Source organism: Liolophura sinensis, chromosome 6 (genome assembly GCF_032854445.1).
Source record: "Liolophura sinensis isolate JHLJ2023 chromosome 6, CUHK_Ljap_v2, whole genome shotgun sequence".
NCBI classification, from domain to species: Eukaryota; Metazoa; Mollusca; class Polyplacophora; order Chitonida; family Chitonidae; genus Liolophura; species Liolophura sinensis.
The window spans coordinates 5365995-5383455 of NC_088300.1; the positions used below are offsets into that span (position 1 = coordinate 5365995).

The 17461-nt window shown below is 38.5% G+C and overlaps 1 protein-coding gene across 1 annotated transcript; it reads left to right on the forward strand.

The window, feature by feature from the left end:
* Window positions 1–1908: 1908 nt before the first annotated feature.
* On the forward strand, window positions 1909–17366 carry LOC135467728 (thioredoxin-related transmembrane protein 1-like). The gene is made up of 8 exons (XM_064745552.1): window positions 1909–2097; window positions 5691–5806; window positions 9780–9825; window positions 11015–11143; window positions 13204–13249; window positions 13540–13641; window positions 14005–14088; window positions 15149–17366. The coding sequence occupies exons 1-8, from the start codon at window positions 1946–1948 to the stop codon at window positions 15236–15238; spliced, it is 765 nt and encodes a 254-aa protein (XP_064601622.1). The 5' UTR covers window positions 1909–1945; the 3' UTR covers window positions 15239–17366.
* The last annotated feature ends 95 nt before the right edge of the window (window positions 17367–17461 follow it).

Here is a 17461-nt window from a genome sequence, read left to right on the forward strand (position 1 = left end):
TACCATGCATATGAAATGTTGTATACAGGTATAACTAGAAATGCCCATCAGTGCGTTGGCCAACAAAGCAGAAAGGTACAAGCGAACGAAACAGAGATATATAGAACAACAAAACAGACAGGTACAGAACAGCAAAGCCGAAAGGTATACTGAACAGTAAAAGGCAAAGAGGTACAGTACAGCAAAATATAACATATTCAGAACAGATCAGTATTCAGGGAAAGATACGAAACAGCAAAACAGACACATAAAGATTAATAAAATAGAATTGTATACAGAGGAGCAAAAGAGTAAAGTACACAGCAAAACTAACCTGCAAAACAAAAGGGTACAGAACGGAAAAAACAGGCACAGAATAATTGGATGTACTAACAACAATCACCAAATCACTCAAACATTCAACGAGTATCCTCTGGAATCGCTCATAAATGCGCTGATCAAAGCTCAAAGCAATAGAGCAATCAAAAGGATCGACCAACAACTATCACTAACCTAAAATTGTTTAGATATTCTTGGAAACACACACCAGTAATGTGCAGACCAAGAAAGCAGAAAACACAGAACAACATAGCAGACAGGTACAGCTGAACAAGGCAGAAAGGTACACATGGACATAGCAGACAGGTGCAGACGAACAAAGCAGAGAGGCACTGATGAACATAGCAGACAGGTACAAATGAACAAAGCCGACAGGCACACACGAACATAGCAGACGGGTACAGATGAACAAAGCACACAGGTACAGATAAACATAGCAGACAGGTACCCATGAACAAAGCAGAAACGTACAGATGAACATAGCAGGCGGGTACAGATGAACAAGGCAGAAACGTACAGATGAATAAAGCAGACGGGTACAGATGAACATAGCAGACAGCTATAGATGAATAAAGTAGACAGGAACAAATGATCATAGAAGAAAGACACAGAGCTCTCAGAACAACAACCAATTTCAAACACCAACTCCAAACAGCGTACAAGTATCATTGCACTTGCTCCGCTATGTTGACCAATCGAACATAACCAAAACTCCCCACCCCTACACCCACTACCTTCATCCAGTCAAATTGTACATATGATCAGTAAAGTCGTCTCAGTGAAGCAGCACTAAATAAAAGAGCGGTGGAAATCCGTCCTGCAACAAGGAGGCACATTACACGCAGGCCTACATGCACCCTAAGGATTCCTTCGTCGTCATATGAGTGAAAAAATTGTTGAGTACGACGTTAAACCCCAGCACTCACTCATCATACATATGAAAAATTGTTAAGTATGACGTAACCCTCCCCTCCCCCCACCCAACTACGAACACACGCATACAGGCATATCATCAATCTTGAATGATGTATATATATATATATATATATATATATATATATATATATATATATATATATATATATATATATATATATATATATATATATATACACTGCTATCATTGTTTCTTTGGCAGGTTTTATAAAATGCACACGGATAAATTATGCTATTCAAAACGACTATTGTGAGTCTTTCCACAGACTGGGTAGCTCTGTCAATACATTCATGACACGGTACACGTGGCTAGCTGTTGAGGCTTGAGGGAGCGGCAATTGTGTGGCCAAAAAAGGCCACAGCAAATTTTAAATTTTGAAGCCCAACAAGCTGATTTTACATATTCTTCTCTGGATACATGACAATTATGTTATTGTCTTATATTTTAACCCATAGCTTTCTACTTCTAGATTATGTCATCCTTATGGAATTCAGGAAATTACTGTTCCCAAGACATCAAACGGAAACTAGTATTTACCTTAAACCCATAAGCCACACAGCGATAGACTGTCGAACGGCCAACAGGCACAGAGCACAGTGCATTCGGCGGAGACATAATGCACATAGATTAAGGTTGCTTCAGTAACAAGAAATCTAAGTGTTTGGGCGGAGGGTTGACGAAGAGAACAGGATGGGATCTTCGTGCTGTGTTAGAAACCTGACTCTGATTGTCACTGTATTGGTGGAGATTTTAATAAACGGCGTTTACTCAGGGTCATCGCCTGTCATAATTACCGATGACAACTGGAAAGACATGCTAACCGGCGAGTGGATGGTCGAATTGTAAGTGGGTATGACGTGCAGTTAGATCATTTGGGGTGCAAATTTCGCTACAAAGCCACACTACATGTATGTGAAGTTTATTGAAAGCATGTGAAATAACTGGACAAGTGACAATGTCTTCCTTGTTTATTGAGTGTTCTTGTGCAAAAGTTTTCACTTGTACAGTATTTTTAAATATAAACATATTGTTGAGTGGATAAAACATTGATGATTTTCTTATTTAAATCAGTAAATTTATCTGCTATAGGACTGACTGAGATTTGCATATATTCACAGTGTGTAGAAAGGATACTAGAAGAAAGTAGTATAGTACATTCTTCAGTCCCTCTCACTGATACTGGTATGTGAATCAAATTGGTAGTGTTTAGTCAGATTCGCAATTAAAGCACTGCATAAGGACTTTAGAGATTTAACAACGGTGAGTTCAAGCCTTGTTTTCAGTGGCCTTGATGACATTAAAATATTTCCACTGCTCAATAAGCTACTGTCAGCTTTACATCAGAAGTAGTTGAAATTCTTAGAATTTTGCTTGTTCATAACCATTTCAGCTGAAAGAAACATAATGCGTAATTACTATGCAGTAATTAATGCTTGTACAAATATTGGTTCTTATCACCACTCTAATGATTCATTGTGTGCAGTGGAATAAATGTAGGTGTGGGTGTGGACTGCAGGGATCTGCATTCAGTATATTTACAAATGATTGGTTGTACTGGAATGATATAGATCTGATATTTTTAAAAACTCAAAAAGGTTTTTTTTCTATGTAACATAGTCTGTTGTATTGTAATCTCTTAACATATCATTATGATGATATTAAAAAGATAGTATAAGATTGTCTGTATTGTTGCATTCCTGTCTTCACCATGTTATAATCCATGATTTCTTGATGTATATTACTTAAATACATGCCTTATGATTACAAGTCCTAAATACACATTTATCTGATAATTTAAGGCTGCTGTATACTAGCTAGCACTGAAATTCACCTTCAGGTGCAAGGACCATTGAACATTGGCTCGTGCAGCTGTTTGAGAATGGTAAAGTCTCAAGTCCCTTCATAGCCTTTTCTGAATATACATGTAATGTGTCATTTATCTGATATATTCAGGATATTGGGAAAATGTGATGTCCGAATCCACAGCTGTGCCAAGAGGCTTCAGAAAAGATGGCTAATTGTTCCTTCTCTACTGGCCTCATTCACGGCTGAGTAATAGAATCTGAGTTTGATGGAGCCAGCTGTTGTGACTTTAACTTTGTTTCACATTGCCCATTTCTTGGCTGAGGGCATCATCTCTAAATCATGTTTCTGTAAATATGATTATGTATGAAATATTATAAACCTAGTAGCTTGTGATACAGATAGTATAAGTCTTACTTATGTTAAACTGGAAGTGAGGAAAAAGTGAGAAAACTTCTGATTGCTGTTTTTGATAACATGTTGGCATTGCAGAGCGTGCAGTGTACCAGAGTACACAGCATGGGAAATAACTTGGCATATTTTCTTCATTAACTTCACTGAAGGAAGAGTTCCAGTGGAGTGAAATGTTGCCAGAAACTGTGGCAGGTCTTCTCGTGAAATCAGCAGAGTGTCTGTGCTGAAGTAGGCCTTACTCACATGATTGACCTTTTTGTGTCGTTGTTGTACTCCAAGTGTTCTTTGTACTTATTATTTTTCTGTTCACCCTGAACCAAATTATGCATGAATCTAATAACATAAAGGTAAAATGAAGATAAAAAGTGAGTTCATTGGTTCTCATTGGATCTTTTTCAACTTCTTACCAGAGATTCTTCATGTTTTTTATTGCATGAAAATGGATTTAATACCAGTGAACCAGAACTACTTATACTGAGATGAGATGTACATTTATTGAATGTTTAAAAAACTAGTTTTACTCTGACACAAAACCTGGAGATTCTACCCAGTTGTTGGTGAGGCTACAAAGGGAGATAGGTATATGTGTGTGTATACAAGTATACATGGGCAGTGTGTGTACTCTGTACCTGATAATACACAGGCCGCTCTCTTTGGTTTTCCATCGCTCTCTCTTTGCCTTAGATTCAGCTTCTACACACATGAAAACAGCTCTACTGGGTGGGGTGAGCTCGGTTTGTGACACTTCATAACTCATGAATGAGACTGGTCACATAGACTTTGCCACCTTATACAGTAGTCATGTCTTCAATACCTCTCAGTATTAGAGCTAAAGTGAATCGCTCATGTGTATCTACTGTCCAGGTTGTATATTCTGATCTCCTGCAGGCTTAATACTGTCCATTGGCTCAAAATTTCTGAAAATACACATGACTATCTGTGACATCTATTTTGGAAACTGTTAGACTTAGGGTTGTAACTCTTAACCAGTTATGCAGTATCCATGTTAGACAGGCCCTGGTGTAAGTGCATCATTTTAATTTAAACACTGTCAATAGACTTTCACAAAGTCATTTTTCTTCCAAGGAAAGGACATTATAAATAGAAAAAGTGTCTATTGTGATCTGGTATCACATGGCACTTTGCTTACTTTCACTGTTCAGCTATTCAAGCAGATTTCTTCTCAAATTTCATTGTTCAGTGTCATTAGTCAGTGTGAAAATCACTACTGTTTTTTAATAGTGTAGAATATGAACTCACTAAGGATTAGTTAATGTTTATTGGGTAATGAATAAAATTTCAAAGTACTTTATAATGGTAGGCCTACATGCACCATGCACTGATATTGGTGGGATTGGTCAGCCTGAAAACTCTGACATTTCGTATGAATTAATAGTTGCAAAAATTGGAAGTCAGAGGCAAACACAAATTCACTTTAAAAATATTGTCACAAGAAGAAAGCCTTCATATTTGCTATGGCGTCCTTTTTGCTGAGCTGTGGTTAGGCATGATGAAATTATTCATGGTGAATTGTGACATGACATAAGAAAAGGAACACAATTCCTGTTTTTTTTTTTTTTATGCCTTCTTATATGTTGACCAGCATGTCCCTGGAAAGCTACAAATATTAAATCCATGGTGATATTAAAGGTTTTGTCTGTCAAAGCTAGATTCAAATGGGGATAAAACCCATCTACGTGTGTTTAAATGATCTGTGGGATTTAATGTTTGTTTATAGGCTGCTAATATCTTTTTTATTGACAAAAACTGAATTCATGGCATTTAAATCATCAGTCATAACATTAAAGTTAGCATTGATGTCCACAAGTCAGTTTTACATAAGTGTTATCCCCTATTTGAGGCTGAAATGAAATATGGAAGGAGCAAGATATGCATGTAAGTTGAACCTTCTATAGCCCAGTATAAATCTGAATCACTGCTCATGAGTTTGTGAGTTAAAATTCAGATGTTGATAACTCACGAGTAGTTTCCATGCAACGAGGTGTGTAAAAGATACTAAAGTGTGACAAAAATTATATCTTTTTGGCTGTTTTTTCAGAATAACATGATACAAGTAATACATAATATGACCATTGTCATGATGATTGAACATGTATGTAGTAAACTTAAATCACACCAATGAAGGAAGTAAATGAGACTGTGTATAATTTTGACCACTTAGTACATGTATATAGGATTGTTTTTGCCTGTGTTTCAGCATGGCTCCGTGGTGTCCAGCATGCAAGTCATTTGAGACGACGTGGCAGAGTGTGGCCAGCTGGAGCAAGGACCTGGACATGAATGTGGGGGTGGTTGATGTCACTGAGAATCCAGGTATAAAGCCTGCAGAGGAAGATGAGTTGGCCCTCTTCTTGTTTTGTTCAGACCGGAAATATAACATTGTTTATAATGTATGCAAAAAATATACACGCATACAGTCAGAGTTCCTTGCGTCGAAATGTCAGCGCCAGGTGATATTATTATGTATGAATTGTGATGCAGTGACCACAATGTTGCTAAGGCTACAACACTGCAGAATGTCAGGTCTTGCAGAACAAATTGGAAATATGAAGGTCTATTTCGCCAGTCATCTGTTAGCCTCCACCATTCCTAGACTAGTCTTTTCCACTGCAGTACTATTGGGGCTTTACTTAATTCCAGAGCTGAATAGTTTTTATGTTTTTTAGCAAATGTAATGTCATGTTCATTTATGCTGAAGTACATTTTTGGTGTCTTTGTCACACATGCATATCAGTCTAAAAAACATTGTAGTGGATACTGTATCTCTATGTCCATAAGGTTCCTTTAACACCTGTATTTTAACATCAGCACTTACCATTACCATAAATAAGGATAAACATAAATGAGTAAATAAAAGTGAGGTGTGGGTCAGTGGGTAGCAGATGCTGATTTGATCTTTGATGACCCAGTTTTCAGTCATGTATACACGTACATATTTGTATCTGATTAGGCAAATGTAGTTAAATTATATGATACCAGGATGTGTAATATATACTGGTCCCTTCATGCTCTTCATTTTCTGTGTGTATAGAATCTGTGAGAACTCAGCAATGAGTGAGTGGCTGTTTCCTTCCAGCTTCTGCAAACCCATTTACAGTATACAGGCACTGAACTCAGTAGTTTGTTTGTAATTTCACAGTCACTCCATTGATATTTTTTACTGCTATCAGATACAGTGAAAGGTACATTTACAGTGCAATGTAAACACTGGTAGAAGAAAAAATGATCTACATGTATGTGTAGTCAAACAGGAATGCAGGCTGTAGGCTACCATTACTGATCATTTTGTTTGTGGTCTACATGTTTGTGTTGCTGTGCTGAACAGTTCTACAGGGAGGAAAGATTGTTCTTCACGGTGTTGATGTTGTAGGCTACCATTACTGATCATTTTGTTTGTGGTCTACATGTTTGTATTGCTGGACAGAACAGTTCTACAGGGAGAAAAGATTGTTCTTCACGGTGTTGATGCTGTAGGCTACCATTACTGATCATTTTGTTTGTGGTCTACATGTTTGTGTTGGTGGGCAGAACAGTTCTACAGGGAGGAAAGATTGTTCTTCATGGTGTTGATGCTGTAGGCTACCATTACTGATCATTTTGTTTGTGGTCTACATGTTTGTGTTGCTGGACAGAACAGTTCTACAGGGAGGAAAGATTGTTCTTCACGGTGTTGATGCTGTAGGCTACCATTACTGATCATTTTGTTTGTGGTCTACATGTTTGTGTCGCTGTGCAGAACAGTTCTACAGGGAGGAAAGATTGTTCTTCACGGAGTTGATGTTGTAGGCTACCACTACTTATCAATTTGTTTGTGGTCTACATGTTTGAAATGTACCTGCATTCCTGTTTGACTACACATACATGTAGATCATTTTTTCTTCTACCAGTGTTTACATTGCACTGTAAATGTACCTTTCACTGTATCTGATAGCAGTAAAAAATATCAATGGAGTGACTGTGAAATTACAAACAAACTACTGAGTTCAGTGCCTGTATACTGTAAATGGGTTTGCAGAAGCTGGAAGGAAACAGCCACTCACTCATTGCTGAGTTCTCACAGATTCTATACACACAGAAAATGAAGAGCATGAAGGGACCAGTATATATTACACATCCTGGTATCATATAATTTAACTACATTTGCCTAATCAGATACAAATATGTACATATATACATGACTGAAAACTGGGTCATCAAAGATCAAATCAGCATCTGCTACCCACTGACCCAAGAAGAACAATCTTTTCTCCCTGTAGAACTGTTCTGTCCAGCAACACAAACATGTAGACCACAAACAAAATGATCAGTAATGGTAGCCTACAACATCAACACCGTGAAGAACAATCTTTCCTCCCTGTAGAACTGTTCAGCACAGCAACACAAACATGTAGACCACAAACAAAATGATCAGTAATGGTAGCCTACAGCATCAACACCATGAAGAACAATCTTTTCTCCCTGTAGAACTGTTCTGTCCAGCAACACGAACATGTAGACCACAAACAAAATGATCAGTAATGGTAGCCTACAACATCAACTCCATGAAGAACAATCTTTCCTCCCTGTAGAACTGTTCTGTCCAGCAACACAAACGTGTAGACCACAAACGAAATGGTAAGTAATGGTAGCCTACAGCATCAACACCGTGAAGAACAATCTTTTCTCCCTGTAGAACTGTTCTGCCCACCAACACAAACATGTAGACCACAAACAAAATGATCAGTAATGGTAGCCTACAGCATCAACTCCATGAAGAACAATCTTTCCTCCCTGTAGAACTGTTCTGTCCAGCAATACAAACATGTAGACCACAAACAAAATGATCAGTAATGGTAGCCTACAGCATCAACTCCATGAAGAACAATCTTTTCTCCCTGTAGAACTGTTCTGCCCACCAACACAAACATGTAGACCACAAACAAAATGATCAGTAATGGTAGCCTACAGCATCAACTCCATGAAGAACAATCTTTCCTCCCTGTAGAACTGTTCTGTCCAGCAACACAAACATGTAGACCACAAACAAAATGATCAGTAATGGTAGCCTACAACATCAACACCATGAAGAACAATCTTTCCTCCCTGTAGAACTGTTCTGCCCACCAACACAAACATGTAGACCACAAACAAAATGATCAGTAATGGTAGCCTACAACATCAACACCATGAAGAACAATCTTTTCTCCCTGTAGAACTGTTCTGTCCAGCAATACAAACATGTAGACCACAAACAAAATGATCAGTAATGGTAGCCTACAACATCAACACCGTGAAGAACAATCTTTCCTCCCTGTAGAACTGTTCAGCACAGCAACACAAACATGTAGACCACAAACAAAATGATCAGTAATGGTAGCCTACAGCATCAACTCCATGAAGAACAATCTTTCCTCCCTGTAGAACTGTTCTGCCCACCAACACAAACATGTAGACCACAAACAAAATGATCAGTAATGGTAGCCTACAACATCAACACCGTGAAGAACAATCTTTCCTCCCTGTAGAACTGTTCAGCACAGCAACACAAACATGTAGACCACAAACAAAATGATCAGTAATGGTAGCCTACAGCATCAACTCCATGAAGAACAATCTTTTCTCCCTGTAGAACTGTTCTGTCCAGCAATACAAACATGTAGACCACAAACAAAATGATCAGTAATGGTAGCCTACAGCATCAACTCCATGAAGAACAATCTTTTCTCCCTGTAGAACTGTTCTGTCCAGCAACACAAACATGTAGACCACATACAAAATGATCAGTAATGGTAGCCTACAGCATCAACACCGTGAAGAACAATCTTTTCTCCCTGCAGAACTGTTCAGCACAGCAACACAAACATGTAGACCACAAACAAAATGATCAGTAATGGTAGCCTACAGCATCAACACCATGAAGAACAATCTTTCCTCCCTGTAGAACTGTTCTGCCCACCAACACAAACATGTAGACCACAAACAAAATGATCAGTAATGGTAGCCTACAGCATCAACACCATGAAGAACAATCTTTTCTCCCTGTAGAACTGTTCTGTCCAGCAACACATACTACATGCGTATGTTTCTGGCTCTGTTCTTTTACATACACCAGAATGAAATCATACTGGACATCCTCCTAATGCCTACTGTTATGTCTGACCAGTCTCTTTTTTGTATTTGTTGTTGTGAATCTGATTCTTGAATGGCAGTACACATATTTATGACATTGTTATAGTTTGCACTTTTGTCCTGGTCTCCAAGCTCCTGCAGATCCTCAGTATTTTATATTCTTATTTTTGACTTCCAGTTTTGAGTGGTCGTTTCTTGGTCACTGCACTCCCAACCATTTACCAGTAAGTATAATGTATGGATTTTTGCAGCATGCGTTCTTCTTTCATTGATGTTTTATGTCATTCACTTTGTTTAGCAGTGCTAGAATGTCTCTCTGTAAAACAGATGTTGTTTTCTTTCCTGTGTAATATTGCATGTACATGTATATGTGAGAATGTTAGAAATGTAGAGTGACACAAAATAGATTCACTTTCCTTCTGTTTTCTGCAGATCTAATCTGTGGAACCATTAGAGTGACATGGTAGATTTGATATGAATATAATAATTTCATCTCAAACTATTTAATGTGTCAGTTTACAATTTAATTTTTTAAAAAATGCTCTGGGGGCAAATTGTATGTCTTAGATTTACCCCTATATTGTTCCATGTGCATATTTTCCATCAGTGGTTGAAACTTCTAAATAATGTCAAGGGTAAAATTACCGGCTTACCATGACCAGCTTATTCAGACCCTTCCCCATTCCCTACACATACATTGTTTTTACAACTATCGTTGCTGACATCTCTACTGCAGGCTACTTAACTTGCAGACTGACCGCTGAGGCATTAGGAAAACAGTAGTTCAAAGCAATTTTTACCTCCGAAGAAGAAAACTGATGATTTTTTTGGTACTTAAGTATGTAGGAACACCCTAAACAATGCATTAAGCACATTCAAAGCATATGTTGTGATATATACTTTATGTCAGTTTTGGGAATAACTATAAAAACCTTCAGATGACAAGTACAGGATGTGGGATCATGTCATCTGAAGTTGAATGAAGACTAGTTACTCCCAGAAGGATATGATATCCTCATCTCAATTTGCAGGAACATGTTCAGTGAAGACCATGATCATTCCATGTTCAGTGAAGACCATGATCATTCCATGTTTAGTGAAGACCATGATCATTCCATGTTTAGTGAAGACCATGATCATTCCATGTTCAGTGAAGACCATGATCATTCCATGTTCAGTGAAGACCATGATCATTCCATGGCTGTTCATGATCACTCCATGTTTGTTTCCTATAATTTGTTACTCTCCGGCTGTATGTGGGAAGGTTTTCCAGCAACCTGCGGATGGTGGTGGTTTTCCCAGGTCTCTGCCGGGTTTCCTCCCACCATAATGCTGGTCATCGTCGTGGAAGTGAAATATTCTTGAGTACAGCATAAAACACCAATCAAATAAATCAAATATGATTTGTTACAGCATAAAAGATGGTGAGTTCCGTCAGTATAGCGGACCTCGCGACGAGAGCTCATTGGTCAGTTATGTGGATGATAAAAGCTGGGAAAACAGTGAAACAGTGTCCTGGTGGTTCAACCCAGCTTCCATACAGTAAGTGGAATATGTACTGGTTTATTAAACTTTTAAGAATACTGGTCCTTTTTCAAGATTGTATTACTGGTGAGCCTGGTCGGCTAGGCGACATATATACTATATGTGGCAGTATACTGTGGCTGGGTGTGTTACTGGTCAGCCAGGTGGCAGTGCACTGTGACTGGGTGTGTTACTGGTCAGACATGTGTCAGGATACTGTTGCTGGGTGTGTTAGTGGTCAGCCAGGTGGCAGTATACTGTGACTGCGTGTGTTACTGGTCATACATGTGTCAGTATACTGTGACTGTGTGTGTTACTGGTCAGTGAAGTGGCAGTATACTGTTGCTGGGTGTGTTACTGGTCAGTGAAGTGGGAGTATACTGTGACTGTGTGTTTCTGGTGAGTGAGGTCGCAGAATACTGTTGCTGTGTGTGTTACTGGCCAGTGAGGTGGCAATATACTGTTGCTGGGGTGTGTTACTGATCAGTGAAGTGGGAGTATACTGTGACTGTGTGTTTCTGGTGAGTGAGGTGGCAGAATACTGTTGCTGGGTGTGTTACTGGTCAGTGAGGTGGCAGTATACTGTTTGCTGGGTGTGTTGCTGGTCGGCCAGGTGGCAGTATACTGTGACTGTGTGTGTTATTGGTCAGTGAGGTGGCAGTATACTGTTGCTGTGTGTGTTTCTGGTCAGTGATGTGGCAGTATACTGTGACTGTGTGTGTTACTGGTCAGTTAGGTGGCAGTATACTGTTGCGGTGTGTGTTTCTGGTCAGTGAGGTGGCAGTATATTGTGACTGGGTGTGTTACTGGTCAGTGAAGTGGGAGTATACTGTGACTGTGTGTGTTTCTGTTAAGTGGGGTCACAGAATACTGTTGCTAGTTGTGTTACTGGTCAGTGAAGTGGGAGTATACTGTGACTGTGTGTGTTTCTGGTGAGTGAGGTGGCAGAATACTGTTGCTGTGTGTGTTAGTGGTTAGTGGGGTGGCAGTATACTGTTTGCTGGGTGTGTTACTGGTCAGTGGGGTGGCAGTATACTGTTGCTGTGTGTGTTTCTGGTCAGTGATGTGGCAGTATACTGTGACTGTGTGTGTTTCTGGTGAGTGAGGTGGCAGAATACTGTTGCTGTGTGTGTTAGTGGTCAGTGAGGTGGCAGTGTACTGTTTGCTGGGTGTGTTACTGGTCAGTGGGGTGGCAGTATACTGTGACTGGGTGTGTTACTGGTCAGCCAGGTGGCAGTATACTGTGACTGGGTGTGTTACTGGTCACTGAGGTGGCAGTATACTGTGACTGGGTGTGTTACTGGTCACTGAGGTGGCAGTATACTGTGACTGGGTGTGTTACTGGTCACTGAGGTGGCAGTATACTGTTGCTGTGTGTGTTTCTGGTCACTGAGGTGGCAGTATACTGTGACTGGGTGTGTTACTGGTCAGTGAGGTGGCAGTATACTGTGACTGGGTGTGTTACTGGTCAGTGAGGTGGCAGTATACTGTGACTGGGTGTGTTACTGGTCAGTGAGGTGGCAGTATACTGTGACTGGGTGTGTTACTGGTCACTGAGGTGGCAGTATACTGTTGCTGTGTGTGTTTCTGGTCACTGAGGTGGCAGTATACTGTGACTGGGTGTGTTGCTGGTCACTGAGGTGGCAGTATACTGTGACTGGGTGTGTTACTGGTCAGTGAGGCGGCAGTATACTGTGACTGGCTTTGTTAGTGGTCAGCCAGGTGGCAGTATACTGTGACTGGGTGTGTTACTGGTCAGTGAGGTGGTAGTATACTGTGACTGGGTGTGTTACTGGTCAGCCAGGTGGCAGTATACTGTGACTGGCTTTGTTAGTGGTCAGCCAGGTGGCAGTATACTGTGACTGGGTGTGTTACTGGTCAGCCAGGTGGCAGTATACTGTGACTGGGTGTGTTACTGGTCAGCCAGGTGGCAGTATACTGTGACTGGGTGTGTTACTGGTCAGTGAGGTGGCAGTATACTGTGACTGGGTGTGTTACTGGTCACTGAGGTGGCAACATGTACTCATATTGTAGCTGTTCTGCCTTGTTCATCAGTAATTTTACATTTATCATTGCAGTATGGGAGGAGTTGGTCTTTTCTTTAAAGTGTCCATGGTAGTTAGGGTAAGTCAATACAGCACATTATAGTATGTCATGTTTTTCTACTTTTTCTAATGCATTGTTCTGATGTGAGCATAGAAGTAAGTTAAAATTTAAAGCCTAACATATATTGCTGACATAAACTGTACATATGACTCTTTATACACATGTACTTGTGGTTGCACTTTATATCTTAAGTAAGGTTCATTATGGTGAAAATCAGATATTGTCAGCCTATGTAATGTGTAGTCTTCTTTTTGATTTATTCCTGTGTTACTGTGGCTTACTGGTCCATGTGTTTATCTTTCTTCCAGGTATTTTACAATGTTATGGTTCAAGACTACGGTATTCCTGAATGGGGCTGCTACATAATATTTGCTATTGTAACCATAATAGCAGGACTTTTGTTGGGATTGGTACGTAAATTTAAGATGTGTTTTTTAGAAAAATCATACTTTACATGGAAATAAGCATTCATCAGACAGATACTTAGGCTGCAGCTAAGGCTTGAGACAAATTCTGATCAATTTCTCCAAAAAGAAATACATAAAATATGGCATCAAAAGTATCATTTTAGGCCTCTGTATGCTTTGAAAGTGCATTTTTACATACCAAACTTTTGGTGAAATATAGTAATTTAGAAGCTCATTAAAGATTGAAAACATTTCTGTATTTGAAATTTTGAAATTCCATTGACCTACATGTAACATTTTGTGCCTCGGTATGTCATTGGCTGTGGTGTGCATCTTTTGTTACTAGATCACCTATGTCTCTTTCAGTTGTTTGTGTGTTGCTGTGACTACCTGTTCCCTCCTCGTTATGCCACAATCCGGGAAAGTGACAACAGCGCGGACTCAGGACAGGTGAGTACCCTGACAGTTTATGCATTGATCAGATTTTTGTCATATCCTGGAAAATTTATGACTTCATACCTAATTCCATCAGTATGGAGAGAGCTTTGTACTACTTTATAGCAAGCAGTACTGGAGAATGCTTAAGATTAATATACTGCCACCTCATTAATGGGTTAATTGTCATACATTTATAGTTATATGCAATGAATAATCTTGATAAATTCACTGAACATGTATTCACTGTATATGCTCACTCAATCTGGTTGGTTGGTAACCTGACAGTCACAGTGAGCCGATGTCTGGGCTCATTCTCTACAGCTAGCCGTATGGAAAAAATCCCTGATCCCCAAATTAGATGGCAGGAACAAAGCTCTCAATGGTGTAATAAGTTAACTTTTCCCCTTAACCTTATGTAATGTTTTTGAAGTTAAATTTTGATACAACTACTTTATGAGTTGCGTTGGTGGGTTTTTATTGATGGCATATAATGTATCCACGGACAGATAGGCTTAATTTTAAAATGTTTCCCATGTTTCCGTACATGGGAAGCTCTGGCAGCAACCTGCAGATGGTTGAGGGTTTTCCTTGGGCTCTACCTGGTTTCCTCCCACCATAATGCTGGCTGCCGTTGTATAAGTGAAATATTCTTGAATATGGCATAAAACACCAATCAAATAAATGATTAAATAAAATGGAGGTTTCAGGACACAAAAGTTGATGTAAAATAATAAATAGTTGATGAGAATAAATGAGAAGTGTTCATATAAACTTTCTGTGACTGATACTTATTTTGAAACTTACATTGTATAATATATATGTACTATATATCTAAAATGTTTTTGACTTTTATACAAAGCTCATTTTTGTAAGTCGGTGATGGGTCAGTGGAATATACAAGGACAGTGTATAGTATGTTTGTGTAGTGGCTGTCACTTTTTGTTGAAGCCTGTGTACGGTAGTCAGCTAAGTGACCTTTAGCTGACTAGCACCCTAGACGGCAACACAAGTTTTGTGAAACAGGCCTCATTTACAAAATATGTCCAATATCTTTTTTATTTATTTCATTTAGGATGATGAGTCCGATATATTGGACGACACTAAAACAGGAGATGGTGACGTTCGACGTCGACGTCCTCCCACTACAGACACATCGGAGTGATCTTATTGGCTGCCTTAATTACATGACATAGTTATATTGCTAACCTAAGCACCAATGTTCATAGCTCCATTAGCATTGTATATGACATACATGTGAATGACTGTTGCTGTACCTAAGCTTTTCTTGTCTAAACCTCATTCAGACCACTTTCTGTTCACATGGAAAATATCCATATTTAATGTTTTCCCAGTTGGGCTTCAGAGCCACATGTATGTGTAATCAACTGTAATCAACAGCAGTGACTGAGCATATTATATTCCATGTTAGGAACAGCAGTTTTGAAAAATACAAATTTCTTCATAAAAATGTAAAGTAGGTTTTATTTTTGGTTAATACATTTTGATGTGTTGTGGTACCCTGTCTGAGAAATAAATTTTCTTTTAAAATTGACCCCAATAACCCAAAATATGTTGACCATTGTTGATATGTAAACATAAGGTGAGATTTACCTGGTTGAACAACATTTTAATGGTCGTACACGTTATTACTTTGTGCTTTTAATTGTCCCCTTCTAAAGTTTGTTGATTGATCAACAGACATAATTTTAACCTGCCAATATGTACCACATTATACTTCCGGTTAAGGCACGTAAATATGTATATATTGTAATTGAAACCTTGTGAATATGCCTCACATTTTATGTTTTTTGTAACTTGTCACATAATTATGATGTCAACATGTATGCAACTATTTTCAACCACTTGCCTGTTTTAACTCATTTTTATACTTGTAAACAGAAGGTTGTCTTTTGGGCAAACAATATATTTATCTATTTAGACTGTTACTTGTTTTAAACAATGATCTTTGTACATATGTTATCTTAATCAACACAAGAAACTATGTCACTCACACCATGTTTTTCATCTTTCCAAAACAGATGGCTGATGTATTTCACTGACACTGCATCAAGTATAGGCTACTATAAATAATGAAGTATAATATGATGTAAGGGAATAAATGCATACATTATCATTTGTTATTTATTTTTGGTAGGATATTTTTCTCTCGGTCATTTAAAGGGTAAAATGATAAAATATTTCTTTTGTATTTTGGTTTAGAATTGCATGTGACAGAAAGTTGAGCCTGTTTGGGGCATGAAAGCACCGTGTGGTTTGTTTTTTGCTCTGTCTTTATTTGGAAATAGATGAATTAATAATCAGCAAAGGCATAACTTATCTTTTATGGCACTTGGGATAAAACTAGATTTAGGCCACTAAAATTTTCACTGAGTCATTGTTTCTACATGATAATCATTGGAACATTTCTTAAAAAAGGCTATGTGCATGCTTAATGAGGTTTGTCAGGGCTGACAGTTGTCATGATGAAGAAAAGTCTGGTGATCAGTATGCAGATTCAGTGATTACATTAGTCAGATGATAGAGAAACCACTTGTTTATTTAGGATACAAGTGATTTAATTTAATAGAAATCATTATTAATAGAAATATTTGGTGTTATCTGGAGGTGTCCAAATCTACATGATAGTTTGATGGGTTTTTGTACTACTACTTTTTGCAATAATCAGATAGTTACATGCAGGGTTTTTTTTTTATCGACTTGGTATTCTTGGCAAGCAAATTTGTCAGACGCCATAGACTTCGGAGCTGTCAAGATGTAGTTATAAGTAATTAATTGTTCATATAGAACCAGTTACCTTAGATCTGCAGTCGAATGACATATAGTTAAGAGAAATCACAGTTTTGAGATATAGAAATAGAATCCTCTTCCTGTTTTTACTGTGGATTTTTTGTGAAAGTTCAGTTATGTTTAGTATTAAGGGTTTATATTTAACCAGACATGCTAATTGGCATTCAGTATCTTAATGATTGGTTTTGCCGGTAAAATGGCTTTGTTTAGCCTTTTTTCTTTGTTCATCGTATGTCTTGCTATGCGTATTTCCGGAACAAATTTCCAGGGCTTGTGGCTTTTCATGAATATTTATAACATAAGCACCGAATTACACCAATCAGTTATGCCCGTGCTATTGTATGCATGCCATTTTTAGTCTATGACGAAAGATAGGTGTCTTTAAAACGACTGATCATCGCCTTCAAGTGTACTAATTTCACAGACCTATAGCTTTGAATAAATATTTTATAACATATCATCTGGACAGTGACTTCGTTGCTTTTCTGATCCAAGCCATATACAGTATATAGCTTACTTCAAGGATGTTAGTGAACGATAAATATGTGTGAAACGTGAGGCTTGCAGGCCGCATGGA

What these genes read in the sequence shown, in the direction of transcription:
- LOC135467728 (XM_064745552.1), top strand. Translation starts at nt 1,946, where the DNA reads ATGGGATCTTCGTGCTGTGTTAGAAACCTGACTCTGATTGTCACTGTA. An exon ending in AAGTGTCCATGGTAGTTAGG is followed by an intron (nt 13,250 to 13,539) that starts GTAAGTCAATAC and finishes TCTTTCTTCCAG; the next exon opens with GTATTTTACAATGTTATGGT. An exon ending in CAGGACTTTTGTTGGGATTG is followed by an intron (nt 13,642 to 14,004) that starts GTACGTAAATTT and finishes TGTCTCTTTCAG; the next exon opens with TTGTTTGTGTGTTGCTGTGA.